This window comes from Biomphalaria glabrata, chromosome 16 (assembly GCF_947242115.1).
Source record: "Biomphalaria glabrata chromosome 16, xgBioGlab47.1, whole genome shotgun sequence".
Taxonomy (NCBI): Eukaryota; Metazoa; Mollusca; class Gastropoda; family Planorbidae; genus Biomphalaria; species Biomphalaria glabrata.
Genome location: NC_074726.1, coordinates 14,157,825 through 14,173,923, shown reverse-complemented (window position 1 = coordinate 14,173,923; position 16,099 = coordinate 14,157,825). Strand labels below are relative to the sequence as shown.

At 36.8% G+C, this 16,099-nt stretch overlaps 1 protein-coding gene across 1 annotated transcript in view; it reads right to left on the bottom strand.

Moving 5' to 3' along the window:
- Positions 1-701: 701 nt before the first annotated feature.
- Positions 702-16,099, bottom strand: part of LOC129923437 (GATA zinc finger domain-containing protein 14-like) — a 17,908-nt gene continuing 2,510 nt past the window's right edge. The window contains exons 2-4 of the mRNA XM_056014342.1: positions 14,499-15,578; positions 1,861-1,969; positions 702-1,189 (exon numbers count right to left, since the gene is read on the bottom strand). Of these exons, the coding sequence (XP_055870317.1) occupies positions 702-1,189; positions 1,861-1,969; positions 14,499-15,578 (1,677 nt within the window). The remainder of the gene's footprint in view (positions 1,190-1,860; positions 1,970-14,498; positions 15,579-16,099) is intronic.

Sequence of the window (16,099 nt, the reverse complement as noted above, 5' to 3'; positions counted from 1 at the left end):
GAGAACAAGAGAAGCTAGGTAGAGACAGAGAGAACTAGAGAGGCGAGGTAGAGAGAGAGAGAGAGAACAAGAGAGGCGAGGTAGAGAAAGAGAGAGAGAGACAGAAGAAGAAGGGTTAGGAATAAGTAGGGCCTAATAGAAACAAATATTCCCATGCACTACTCAGTATCAATATGACACTGTCACATCACAACTGACACGTCTAATGTACGAAGTGTGTCATTGGCATGACATACTCTACAAGCACTGATTGATCGATCGAGGGTAATGGACTATTGATGAAACAGGATCGATTATTTTGTTCATCATCCCTCAGAAGGCGACAGATATTTCGAAACGTTCGCCTGACTGTACAACGCACACGCTCCAAGGACTAACCAAATTAGTCTGAGTACTAGACGGTACAGACATGTGATGATTGAGCACGTTAACACATAGAGGAACGTCTTAGGAAAACCTGGATTAAATTGTAAGCATCAAATTCACATGCAGTACAAAGAAGTCAACGATTCTAGTTCTTAGGTACAACACATTATTCTCAATAATAAACTATATTCAAATCGCACTTGAAATATAAGAACAATGTCAGTTGATAACAATTAATGGCCCTTCCTAATCAATAAATAATATTCAACAAAGTCTAGACTCTGTGGAGAATTTTTTTTAAAGTAATGAATAGTAACACTTCTTGGTAATTGAAGTTAAAATACCATCACTGTACCTGTCCGTATTATATAATATGTTATCATTAGTATGTTATCATTGATGGCTAGTATGTTATCATTGATGGCTAGTATGTTATCATTGATGGCTAGTATGTTATCATTGTTGGCTAGTATGTTATCATTGTTGGCTAGTATGTTATCATTGTTGGCTAGTATGTTATCATTGTTGGCTAGTATGTTATCATTGTTGGCTAGTATGTTATCATTGATGGCTAGTATGTTATCATTGTTGGCTAGTATGATATCATTGTTGGCTAGTATGTTATCATTGTTGGCTAGTATGTTATCATTGTTGGCTAGTATGTTATCATTGTTGGCTAGTATGTTATCATTGATGGCTAGTATGTTATCATTGATGGCTAGTATGTTATCATTGTTGGCTAGTATGTTATCATTGATGGCTAGTATGTTATCATTGATGGCTAGTAGGTTATCATTGTTGGCTAGTATGTTATCATTGATGGCTAGTATGTTATCATATGGTGTCAATAGTCGTTATCCTCTCAGTTGATATATCAATAGGGTGTAATGCTATTTTAGACAACTTCTATAGTCACTTAATCTTCAAGCCTAGGTGTCCATATTTTCTTTGTGTTTCAATTTCAGTTTTTCCTTATAGTATATGGTGTATATGTATGACGAAAATGATAATGTTGGTTGCAGATTGTTCTTTCTGCCAATGAACAGCAAATCAAGGTTATGTATTATTATTATTGTAATTATTATGTGAAAACGAACTACTATGCATTCTAAAAATCAATTGTAGTCCCATTAACAGAGTTCACTTGGAAATGTTCTGATGATGTCACAAGTCTGCAGCAGTTCCGCCCTTTGACAGTAATAAGAATTCTCTTAGGAATTCTGGGGGGTTTGAATGTGTCTGTGAGGTCAAATGTCATTGCCCCTTTGGTGGATATAACAATAGGATGTATTGGTGCTCTAGATAGCTTCCATATTCACTTAATCTCTAAGCTTAGATTCTCGTATTTTCTTTATATATTTCACTTTTATTATTATTATTAACACCCAGTTAATTGAAAACAATATTTGCTATCTTTTTATTGATAAATAAAAGTGTGCCCTTTAGCTTTGCAAATGATTCAATTATAACCACCCTTGTATTTCTCTGACCCACCTTCACCAAGTGCTGTAGATGTTTTCAATGTAACTGCCACTGCCAACACTGCTGGGTTTAAACTCTGTGTTTTTAAGTTGCATATTGATTTTCTAAAACATTTTTGTTCCTGAGAAAAATAAACTTAACAAAAAAACATGTTTCCTATCGTCAATAATTGCTCAATAATTATGCATGCAAGCATTGATCAGCTCCATGATGATTTGGTGTTTGAACAGATGTACAGACACACGCACACAAACAATCGAAATATTGTTTCTAGTGTTTAAATACCCAGATAAGGTTTAATTTAAAAACCCATAATAGGTGTGACCTTTCGAGCACTAAAGCTGTTCTCCCTTGGAGTGCCCCACACGTAGAGTTATGTTCAAGTAATTAGAACTTAATCGCTGCTATTGTGTTCTCAAAGATAAATTAGCTACATTCAGGTCAAGTGTGTTAGTAGATGTATAATGAAGGCTAAGGGAATCACAGATGTAAAGGCGCTGTGACAGTTGATAAAAAGAGAATAACCATGTATGATACTGAGATGGATGTATGATACTGAGATGGATGTATGATACTGTGATGGGTGTATTATACTGTGATGGATGTATTATACTGTGATGGATGTATGCAGGGGCGGACTGGGTGTCAAAATCGGCCCGGGCATTTCTATAAAATCCGGCCCACAAATTCTCTATCATGTGATGGGCATCATAGGTGTACCTGTCCTCAAAATCATTGTTAAGTTTGATAATGTATCGATATGCATGCATACAGTGAACTCTATATCTTTATAAGCAATATAGCGTCTTTTTAAATCAGCAATTATGTAGGCCCTAAAAAGATGAATCCTACTAGTAGCACTGTCTACATTCTACATTTTATTTTCTGCAAATGTGTTTGATTAAAATAGTATTACACTGTAATGTCTATGAAACATTTTTTTGTTTAAACACGACGCTCAGAGGGTCTTTTATACAAATAATAATAATAATAAGAAGAAGAAGAATATAATAAGAATATTATAAAACCTTTTACAATTTGATATGTGCCATAGTGGCTTCGATCAGGCCATTTCGGTGGCCCTACCGGCCCATTTGGGTACCGGCCCACCGGACATACGCCTAGATTCCTATATAGCCAGTCCGCCCCTGGATGTCTGCTACTGTGGAACTAAGTATATTCGTAAGAAAGGTGGGAGGGTATATGTTTAAAGACGTGTGTGTTATCAATGTGTAGCATGCTGGACACCCAAAATGTAACATAATAATGATAAATGTTATACATAAACTTGCTGGCCATCAAGATGAGCCACCGGGAACTCATGTATCCTTGAGCTACACTTAGAACAAAACAACTATAAATAGTACACACTGACTTAAGTCCATTTCAGCAGACAAAATAACCTTGATTAAATGAGAATAATACAGCAACTTCAAGCATTCAGTTAGAAAGCACCGGTTGAATGAGAAGTGGCAAGATATCCTTCATAAACCTAATGAATATAATCCAAGATAAGTACAGTTGCATCCGCACATCAGACTGCATAGAATATTATAAGTCCTCTAGAATAGGTGTACATACAATTTCACTACTAAATCACGTCCGCATCACAGCGGGTAACAAAACAAGTGCATAGCTCTGAGTACAACAAACTACTGAGTGAATTAATAGTTCTTACTTCCTGTTTCTACTCAGAGGTTTTTCTGGTGATTTTCACCTTTGTGACGCAAGGTGAACGGATAGCACTCATTGTCAAACGAGACTGTGACAATATGGAAAATAGTTGTAGCAATAGGCCAGGATACATTACGTTGCGGCGCACTTGTTTTTGCGCAGCAGTTTTTTTTGTTTTTTTTTTATCTACATGAGAGGCGACGATAATTTTTAAAACACACAACTTTTTATAATCAACATTGATGGTTTTGTTCACTATGTGACTATACTATACTAGAGTATATATGGTCTAGATTGACTCTAGATTCTCAAACCCGCCCGTCCAAAAAAAATAATTAATTTTTCGACTCTTTCATGGACGCATATTGCAAATTCTGGATGACTGGCTACATGGCCTTGTCGTATGTGCTCGGGACATGTCGTCTAGTTGAACCCGGGCTCGAACCCTGCCCGTCGTGATCCCCCAGCGGGAGGTTTGGGGCAGGATGTAATCATCTTCGATTCTGGGGGGGGGGGGTGAACATGTAAAACAGAAGTTATTAAAGGTCAGATTGCGATCTGAGACCATAATAGAAACATTATGTCCTCCATTCTCAATCCCTGCCCATAAATAATACGCTTCAGGATGTCAATCGTCAGTTTTTTCTTTTTTTTTTTTTTTTGTCAGTTTGAGATACTATAATTAAATAAACCATTTTGCTTTGAATTTCAAAAATGCATTGATTTTTTCCCCAACATTGTTTCTATGTTTTCGGACAATATTAAAACCCAAACAAACTTTAATGTCAGTGACAACAATAAATGGTGACCGGTTGTAATATGATAATATTACCCGGATCGAAGGCCAACGTTTGGTGGAAGTAGTAAAAAATCATTCGAGAGATAGAAGTGCGATTAGAATAATTATTGTCATGCCGCTGATAACTTATCATCAAAAGCCAAGGTGTGGTGAAAGTACGAGAATGTTTCACTTTATTTTATTTTTCAATCGCTCTTTCTTGAAAATGGGCGCGTCATTTTTAGCCTTGAAATAAGATTTTATTTTTTTCTAATAAAGGCTGAGTTCACCCATCCTAGGAATATCATGTCGTCTGTATAAGTTTTGCTTTAATTCCTTTTAAACATTAACGTGTTACAATTTTGTCATTTAAATAAAAACTGATTACATTAAATATTGCTCATTTCATGATTTTTAAAATTACAATTTGTTAGATAAAAATGATCAAATGATGAAATGACCGGGGATGAAGTGACCAGGGGATGAAGTGAACAGGGGATGAAGTGACCGGGGATGAAATGAACGGGGATGAAGTGACCGGGGATGAAGTGACCGGGGATGAAGTGACCGGGGATGAAATGACCGGGGATGAAGTGACAAGGGGATGAAGTGACCAGGGGATGAAGTGACCGGGGATGAAGTGACCGGGGATGAAGTGACCGGGGATGAAATGACCGGGGATGAAATGACCGGGAATCCAATAAATACACATCAACCTTATATATATATATCTATATATATATCTATATATATCTATATCTATATATATATATATATATATATATATATATATATATAACTTGTTTTTCACATAAAAGCATGTATGAACACAAACACACATACATAACACAGATACTATATACATCATTTTTATGACAGTGTACAAAAAACATACATAATGTGATTATAACAAAACGACTGCTCCAACAACTACCGTCGCGCCAAAACGACTGCTCCAACAACTACCGTCGCGCCAAAACGACTGCTCCAACAACTACCGTCGCGCCAAAACGACTGCTCCAGCAACTACCGTCGCGCCAAAACGACTGCTCCAACAACTACCGTCGCGCCAAAACGACTGCTCCAGCAACTACCGTCGCGCCAAAACGACTGCTCCAACAACTACCGTCGCGCCAAAACGACTGCTCCAGCAACTACCGTCGCGCCAAAACGACTGCTCCAACAACTACCGTCGCGCCAAAACGAGCTACGTTACAAAAAAAAAAAAAAGCTTATACGAAGTGTAATTATATCAATTAGTTTGGATCAGTCATGTGATTTAATTTAATTGATCTAGACCAACAACAATAAATCTGTGCGATAAATAATATTTTTACAAAGCTTTTATCAACTCACTCTGTCTGTCTCCCTGTATGTCTGCCTGTCTGTCTCCCTGTATGTCTGTCTGTCTGGTCAAAAGTTTGTACACGTTATTTCTCCGACTCTCAATCTCGGAGCAAGCTGAAATCTTGCACAATTATCTTTTACCTTACTCAATAAAATAATCAATAAAAGAATAATCAATAAAGTATCAATTTAAAAAAATAACCAATTAGTTAAGAAACTATTGTTAAAAAAAAATTGTTGTTTGATATCTAAAAACAAGGAAAATAAATAGTACTTGACTTAATTGATGGTATTAGTCCCTTTAATTTTAGGCTGCCGTCTCAGGCTTAGTGAACGCAAACAAGAAATAGAAAGAGAAAAAGAAAGGAATATCTGAGTGGATTTTAACAATTGTTTTTTTGAAAGCAGTTAAAAAAAAATAATAATAAAAATAAAAGGGGATCGAACTGAATTCGAACTCCTGGCTCATGCTTCCTCGGACTGTCGTGTTGCTAACCACTCTTCTACTAGAGAAGATTGCATAGTTTGTCTCAATTTAGAGATGCGGCATATAAAGAGGACACGTTTTTTTTATTTTAATCAAGTACAATTTCTTTCCTTTGTTCGAGATACCAATCAAAATAGTTAGTTACCAATAGTTAACTATCTAATTGGATCCTTTTATAAATTGACTCTTGTGTTGTCAGGTATAAGAAAAATTGTGCAACATTTCAGCTTGATGCGAGATTGGGTGTGGGAGAAATAACGTGTACAAACTTTTAACCAGACAGACAGACAGACAGAGTGAGTTGATATACGCTTTGTAAAAATAAAGTAGTATAAGTATATAGATCAAGAGTTTTTTTTTAAAGTATTTCTCCTTCTCTGTTTACCGACCTTTTTTTTAAAAAATCATTTCTTGTTTTTATATCTCCATCTATTTCGTTCTCTTTTTGTCCATTGTTTTCTCCCCTTATCTTCTTTCTCTATCTCTGTCTTTCTTTCTCATCATATACTCACTCTCCTTACTTCTCTTCCCTAATCCTTTCTTTTCTATCTCGTTCTTTCTCTTTCTCGTTTTCTCTCTCTTTCACTTTATTTCGTTCACTCTCTTTCATTCTCTATATGTCTTCTCTTTTTTATCTTTTCTCTCTCTTAATCTTAACTTTCTTTTAAATATATTTTTTTATATTTTATTTGTCTCTTTTCTCTCTTTAATTAGTTTCTCCAGGGTCTATCTCTCTATCAATTTCCTTCTCCTCACTTATCTACTCACTGTCTTCCTACAAAAGTATCAGAGAGATAAGTTGAATCTTAAATGACCAGAAATAGAAACCAGTTAAAGTAGATTTACACATCGACCACAGTAATTAAGAATTCCAATCCCCTGGTGTAAATGAACGGATTAGCCCCCTTTTCTAAGTGTACAAACTCAGCCAGTAGGACTAAGTGTACAAACTCAGCCAGTAGGACTAAGTGTACAAACTCAGCCAGTAGGACTAAGTGTACAAACTCAGCCAGTAGGACTAAGTGTACAAACTCAGCCAGTAGGACTAAGTGTACAAACTCAGCCAGTAGGACTAAGTGTACAAACTCAGCCAGTAGGACTAAGTGTACAAACTCAGCCAGTAGGACTAAGTGTACAAACTCAGCCAGTAGGACTAAGTGTACAAACTCAGCCAGTAGGACTAAGTGTACAAACTCAGCCAGTAGGACTAAGTGTACAAACTCAGCCAGTAGGACTAAGTGTACAAACTCAGCCAGTAGGACTAAGTGTACAAACTCAGCCAGTAGGACTAAGTGTACAAACTCAGCCAGTAGGACTAAGTGTACAAACTCAGCCAGTAGGACTAAGTGTACAAACTCAGCCAGTAGGACTAGAAACAAATCATCTGGATGTGATCCCTGGATGTCCAAGGTCTAAGATTGTACCCGATCTGACCCGATCTGACCCCAGTGCTAATCAACACGGTGGACGCCCGAAGCAACAATCGAAGACATGAAAGGAATATTCAACACACATACATACACGAGAAGTATGTTCTTGTATTTATTTTAAAAGACAATACCTCCTTCATACAACTTTTTATACAATTTTGCTATTAATAACTAATTAAGGTTAGATTTTAAAATGATGGAACATTTTATACCACGCCCCCCCCCCATACCTCTTGAATTATGTTTTAGTAAATGCACTCCGACATGTTCAATAGTTTTAGGGAAATAAACGAACAGAAAACCGAATTGTATCAATCTAATTGATCTTGTTGGGCAAGAGATGTTTCTATATAGCTCCCCAACACACACACACACACACATCATTTTTAACGTTATTTTATTAGTTTTTCCTTGTGTGTGTGTTGGGGGTGTAGCCTACTGAGATATGTGGCGAAATATTCAACTTCGTAATTAATAATTTACGTAATAGCCTTAATGTTGAGTAATTTTGTATTAGCAGTGTACTCTGTGGAAGTACAGTAATTAAATTAAAAGACTAAAAGTGTAGCGAGGCGAATTAAATGTCTGAGCTATTTTTAGATACCCCAGGAGAGGTAAGTGGGTATTGACTGTATTTAAAAAGACTTAAATAGGAGCAGGGCCGGTCTTAGATAATAGGAAGCCCTTGGGGGCCCCAAATAAAAAATAAACAGCGAAAAACTAAAGTTACGCAGTTAATTTAAAACCTAGTGACTCCAACAATAACATTGGGCACATAGTTCTTGTCGTAAAAGATTACTACAAGGCTTGAACGAGGCCTCCGTCAATCAGAGGCCCTAAGCGGTCGCTTTGTTTGCCCACGCCTAAGGCCTACCCTAGCCGTAATAATTCATGAACTATCTTACACGCACGAAACTTTCCAAATGTACAATGGAGATGTGTGGGTGAGGGCAAAACCATTTGACTACTTATCAAGAGGGCCAGAGCTCAAATCCCGAACCTTTTCCAGGATACCCCCACCCCCTACTGGTCTTCAAAAGACATTGGACCAATTGAACAATAAGTTTAGCGTTAAGTTTGTCAGGTACATATTAGAGTTAAGTTTATCAGGTACACATCAGAGTTGAGTTTGTCAGGTACCAATTAGAGTTGAGTTTGTCAGGTACACATTAGAGTACTATTTCATATTTTACACGCTACGACTAGTTCATACTAGTACACCATCTTGGTGTAGTTGCCTGAGTCAGCCGAAATAAACCATAACTTAGCAGAAAGTCTCTAATGACCATTTCACTTCAACATTAACACAACGTCTCTTTTACTTCTTATAATTTCAAAGCTCCATTGTTCCGAAAGACCAAATCCCGAACTCTTGAAGCTGGTCAGCAAACAAGAAACAGTCGCCTGAAATGAGATGAGATTCCTTGAGACACAAAACACTGACCTATGAAGACTTACAGCGAGCGACTTTTATTGTTTGCCCCAGGCAGTGATGTGCGTTACATTAAATCAGTTTTTATGTCCCTTTGATAATTGTTTTTTTTTTGGTGAGGTCTGTATTATTAGAATCGGCCTTTCTGGGTAACTAGGTGATTCCTACCTCCCGTGGCCAGACACACATTTCTGCTGTAGAGATCCTTTTTTAACGTAACCTTAATTATTTAAGTTAAAGTTCGTGGACAAGAGCGATTCATAGGACTTGCAACAACCAATTTATTCACTCAAGTTTCTAAAAGTTATGTCATTTATATTGTTCCATTGTTCTGCTGAGAAATACATGGATACATTTCAAACGAGGACTTTTGTTTGTCTAATGACAAAACTTACATACCATGATTGTGTCGGCTGTTAAGATTGTTGGTGAAAATAGCAATGGTGGGATGGGGTGTGCGTCAGCTGTGTCATGTGGCTTGCGAACACTACCCCATAAGCAAGATTTATTTTTCGGGAATCTGGATGGCCGAGTTTTTGCTTCGTACCGTTTAGGCTGTGCAGGACCGAATTTAGACTTGATAAAGCCGTAAGCCCTAAGTTATTTGAGAGATATAAATCACCCCCCACCCCGGTCACCCCCACACGTTGTTTACAAATCAGGCAAAAAAATTTCTTTGCTCTTTCTTCAAAATCATTTAAAAATATCCCTGGAACATTTTCGTGGCTGTTTGGCGCTTCCGCGGTGTCGAATGCAAACAAACAAAATGGAGGTAACACTCAAGGTAATCCAGTAACACCGGCGAAAGGCCCCACAATCAATAGAGGTAGTCGATTCTAGTGTTGAATATCAAACACGTTTAATAATCATGAAGGGAACTGTTGAATGCCACCTACTTCAAGCCGTGTGTAAAATGCTTCTTACTTCTACGTTGTTATGAAAGCGTCTTGTTGATGTCGACTTCTAGTTCGTTCTGTCTTTAAAAAACCCTTATCCTTATTTTAAGTCACGTCACTGTCACTAAGTAAAAACTTTCCCTATTTCCGAAACAAATAATTAATTCCTAATCGTGCCATAACAGGCCGCCCCCCAAGAAAGTGATTTATGCTATCCAATAGTTCCCTACATTTTCTTTCACTCAAACTCCTGTCATTGTGAATGTAACATTTAGGTTTCTTTACTTGTTTTACCACCTAGCCTCACATATGTAGTTACTATTGGAACTTCTGTTGCCAAGGACAAAGAAAGAGCCGGCAAAGCCGCAAAGCAAAGCGTATGTTTGTTTGATCGCCAGTAGACGTCTTCAGCATTGAAATTCACTGCCGCGATATATCTCCCTGTAGTGAAATCTGAATACACTGAAGCATCCTCCCAACACGTCCATCCAGAATCGATCGACTTTCCATAATACAAACGTCAGCGAACAAGGGTAAATTATTCCAAGTGGGTTATTTGTTGAAATCCTCAGGGGTGTTAAAGACTGAATAACCCAAAATAAAATTTAGTTCAAACTTACTCTTTCGAATAATGATATATAAAACTTTTTTTTTCTGCTACCATCCAGGGCATAGTGTTCTAGAAATTATCTTTAGGATTCCCACCTTTTGCCAGCCAGAGTGTTGACTTAATTTTAAAACTTCATTAATCTTCTTTCCTTGTAAATAGATTTTAGATTTTATACAGCGCTACTTTCATGCTTATAGCTTGCTGGTCCAATGTCATTTGTAGACCAGTAGGGGTTGGAAGGGGTATCTGTGAGAAGGTTTTCCGTGCTGCCTTTAGGCGCTCAGTAAACACAACTCTGATCGAGTCGGATGTCGAACCTCGAGCCTCCTTCTATAGGTAGCCAAGCCAAGCCACGTCCAAGCCACGTCCAAGCCACGTTCAAGCCACGTCCAAGCCACGTTCAAGCCACGTCCAAGCGGACGTCCAAGCCACGTTCAAGCCACGTTCAAGCGTACTTGAAGCCTCTCGACCACGCTTCCCATGTATCTAATTCCCAGCATTTTTCTGTAGCATTGACACTCAAAGGCTTAAATTCTTTTTTCAGCTTCAGCGTTCAGAGTCTAACTTTTTATTAGAGAATAATTATACATCTGTTAGGATATATCAATAGCGGTCGGTCTCTGCGATGGCCACATTGTACTAAGAGCAGACTTTAGTAGAAGGCACTGACCACGCTACCCAGCCTCATAATGGCGTCCTGGTGGAATCGGTCGTAAGAGAAAATGATTATGCCACTAGGGTGGCAAAATAAGACTCCCGTTGGATTGTCTCAAGAATTACAATCATTTCACAGGTGGTGGATTAAAAGACACCTCCAACAACCATGTTAGAAATCCACACGCCGTTCAACAGAGAAAGAAGAGTGTACTTGGCATTCGGTCTCGTCTCTGACCAAAGCGTTCTGAGCTCCGAGTCACAGGACGTAGACATGTGTAACAGAAACATCTGCTTGGGCCTCTCCCAAACAGGACAATAGTTCAGTCAGGCAGGCGGAAGGAAGCTCTTCCTTTGATTTTGCTGGCCTAAAGCTCATCAGGATTGGCTCATCTCTCTCAACGGTTATAAATCTGATATGAGTTAAATTACAAGGATGCTCCTAGTAGGCCATTGGCTTCATATTTCGTTTTGCTCTATGTTTCGGAAAAAAAAATCGAACCCCTTTTAGGCCCCTCTCAGACATACGGTCCTGTGATATCGTCATTTTTGTCCATCCTCAAATGTATGTCTAATTGTACTATTGTACATAATTCGCTATAACAGTGGCTATTACTTCTTCTGGAAAAATCTACATTTACTAAAACAAGGTGAACTACTGCACTAAACTTACAGCCCTTTTAAAACCCAATTAACATTTACACCCTCGAGTTATCTGTTCATGTTTTCTGAAAATCGATTACATCCTTTATTTTTATTTTTTTAATGTATCAACGTCGTGTATCAAGGCTAAGATTTATCGCCTCCAAAGATCACCAGAGATCAAACACACCAGTCGGGCAGGATCGATGCTTGCATGTCAGGTGTATAGGAGTGGTCACACACAAAGTTACACACCCGATACCAGAGCGGGGCGGCCTCTTTCAACAGCATGGGAAAGAAGAGATCAAGAAATGACATAGAATATTACAATTAAAGTTGATCAGCTAATCTAATGAACAATTGGTTTTTAATACTTCAACAATGATAAGGACCAGTGAGTGGCAATAAAAAAGCCGCAATATGAGAGAAGTTATCCTTGAATGACAGATTGTTTAATGGTGGTACACAATACTAGAGCTCATGACTGGGTCTCAGTTTGATTTAAAAAAAAGCACAATGATGTTATTTCAGTGTCGGCGTATAGCTTATGCAGAGTGGGTGCTGCTTCTATTAATATTTATACATATTTAAACACACTGTTGTATTAAGCAGGTTCTGCATATTTATTTCACTTCCTTAGTATTAATATGTCTGCACACTATGACAAAGAAGAAACAAATATAAGTTCTACTTTATTTAGCTTCTGCAAGTATTCTAAATTTGTTTAGTGTTGGCAATAAATGTCACATTGAATGTCATTCTTTCTTTCTCTCCTCGCCCTCTCTCTCCCTTGCACTCTGTCAATTGTTCATTCTTTTCATACTCTTTCATTTGGTCGTGTATTCGTCATGTTTAGCTCCCTCTTTTTGATGATCTGTTTCTAATGTATTCCTCATTCTCTTATTAGCATTGAAATATTCTCTTAGTACGTTTGAGGATAGATTAACCTGCACTTCTAATTTTAAAATTTAAATAGTAAAAGTGTTTTGTTTTTTTAATAGTTTGTAGTTTATCACCGACGCATGCCTTTGATCAGCGAAGTATCGAGGACTTATTTCATGAATTCCTAGTTATAGATGTAAAGAATTGAACACAAACCTTAAACATTTCTTTCAGAATAGGATAAGTAAAGATAATGTTATCGAGAGAATTTCTAAACGTAAAGGATTTTTTTGAGGGGAAGGGGTTAAACTTGTAAACAGTAACTTTATAATTCTTATTTGTCTACACTTTTTTTTTTTTTTTTTTTTTTTTTTTTTTTTTAATATTTTATTTGCAATATACGTTGGATCATGTTAGTACTAAGACTAATTGAATATGTTAGCTAAGGGTAAATACAGTTGAAATCAATTGGAACAAAACAAAATACACAATTTCTAAAACTGGCAGCTGCTAAAAGAAACGGAACAATGCACTACGCACACACATACGGACACATACACTAGCATACACAGACATACTCGCACATACAGACACACACGCATATACAGACACACTCGATCATACAGACACACTCGCATATACAGGCACACTCAATCATACAGACACATTCACTCATCTTTTCCGACAGGTTAACACAAACGCTGGAACTTGTATTGAGGAAATGACTGACCACGCCCACCCCACCCCAATCTCTTGTGTAATTGAAGGCCTGAGCTAATCCTATTGACAAGCAGTGGGACACAAAACAGCGATTCAAACCTAAGAGGTCAATCGATATGTCTCTTGTTCAAAATCATGTCGCCATTGTCATTTGCAAACAATTTTTTACAATTGTTTTAATGCTTTGTTCTCCTCGATTCCCAGTTAATGCTTTGAAGGCTATTCTAGAAAATGTACAGAATTTCAAAGACTTAATATAAGGGACTTCTATATGCATTTTTTTAATAGCTTTTTGGTGATTCACCAAGTCCTGGAGTTTCTATCTGTAAGATGAAATTTGGAGTCAATTTCTGGTTCTATATTCGAAATATTATATTTTTACGACATAACTCAACATCAATTTAAAGACGGTATTAAGTTTGAAACAACAGAACGTGGTCAGCTTGCTAGATGAAATTGAGGCTTCTGTCTTACAAACCAATGTTCAACTTTGGTGTACACTATCTGAACGTTAGTGAGGTATACATTAATTCTTTCATCGTAATTAAGCCATGTCAGTAATTCATAATGAATTTCTTCATTAGGTCTATGATGGTGTATATAGTGTCTCTATCTATTTGATAGTGTACAATGTATTTATAATTTGAAGAAGTCATTGTATCATCTTAAAGACTCAGTCATTCAACTCACAAAACAAGTGACATAAAAAAGTTTTTTTCGTTTAAATACAATTCCTTCGATATGAAACTAATGACTATTAATAATAGCGAATATTTTGCTCTTAATAACTAATGATTGATACACTAATAAAAAAAATATTTTTTTACCCCTTCCCTATTCCTCCCCCCCCCTTCCCCCCGGGAATTAAATCCAGAATAAGCGAATGCTTAAGTCTACTCAGAGTATATAAAATACTCATGATAGACCTACAGATACAGACGTAGAAGACTGTGCGCGAAATATTCCTAGACGTCTGTTTATTTAGTTCACTCTTCAATTAATACATTCGGGAATACCCACTGACGTGCGTGCGTCTAGACTCCTAGACCTTCAGACCAAATTTCATTTTTTTTAAAATCATAATTGAAAAATCATAACGGTCAAATTAGAGTTTTCTCTGTTTTCTCTGTTTTCACTGTTTTCTCTGTCTTCACTGTTTTCTCTGTCTTCACTGTTTTCTCTGTTTTCTCTATTTTCACTGTTTTCACTGTTTTCACTGTTTTCTCTATTTTCTCTGTCTTCACTGTTTTCTCTGTCTTCACTGTTTTCTCTGTTTTCTCTATTTTCACTGTTTTCACTGTTTTCACTGTTTTCTCTATTTTCTCTGTCTTCACTGTTTTCTCTGTCTTCACTGTTTTCTCTGTTTTCTCTATTTTCACTGTTTTCTCTGTCTTCACTGTTTTCTCTGTTTTCTCTATTTTCACTGTTTTCACTGTTTTCACTGTTTTCTCTGTTTTCACTGTTTTCTCTGTCTTCACTGTTTTCTCTATTTTCACTGTTTTCTCTATTTTCACTGTTTTCTCTGTCTTCACTGTTTTCTCTGTTTTCACTGTTTTCATTGTTTTCACTGTTTTCTCTGTTTTCATTGTATTCTCTGTTTTCACTGTTTTCTCTGTTTTCTCTATTTTCACTGTTTTCTCTGTCTTCACTGTTTTCTCTGTTTTCTCTATTTTCACTGTTTTCACTGTTTTCACTGTTTTCTCTATTTTCTCTGTCTTCACTGTTTTCTCTGTTTTCACTGTTTTCTCTGTTTTCACTGTTTTCTCTGTTTTCACTGTTTTCTCTGTTTTTACTGTTTTCATTGTTTTCACTGTTTTCTCTGTTTTCTCTGTTTTCTCTGTTTTCACTGTTTTCTCTGTTTTCATTGTATTCTCTGTTTTCACTGTTTTCTCTATTTTCACTGTTTTCTCTGTCTTCACTGTTTTCTCTGTTTTCTCTGTTTTCACTGTTTTCACTGTTTTCTCTATTTTCTCTGTCTTCACTGTTTTCTCTGTTTTCACTGTTTTCTCTGTTTTCACTGTTTTCTCTGTTTTCACTGTTTTCATTGTTTTCACTGTTTTCTCTGTTTTCACTGTTTTCTCTGTTTTCATTGTTTTCTCTGTTTTCATTGTTTTCTCTGTTTTCACTGTTTTCTCTGTTTGCCACTTTGTTGTTGTTTATTCCAAAGAGATACACAAACTGTCAAATTTCAAGGACAATCGTTACAGCCGTTTTCGAGATCCTTGTCTGCCCATCCTCCCTTAACCCATGGATAGTTCACAAGCTGAGATGAGTGATTGTGGATACACGGAAAACAAATGAAATAAACTTGTATACAGTAGATAGACATGTGGAACACTTCATTTGTATTTCAAACAGTCACTACAATGTTCAAATCATACTCTTCATTTTCTCTACCTTCAATGTATCTGCTTGAGAGAAGCATCGGGAATGTTTTACAATGAAGTGCGGATGTGCTATTGTAATGTTTTTTAATATTGTAATAATTGTGCAACCTAAATATATGATTTAACAACAATAAATGTGGGTATAACTTCAATTATTATTATTGTGGTCTGATAATTTCAATATAAAGGGGAGATCACTAGGGTCGAGCTAAAGCAGAAGTAAAAAAGATTTCATATTGATGAGATTGACATTGTTCACCATTGAGATTGTAAAATCAGTGAATAGAAATGTCGGAGAACTATTCAATAGGA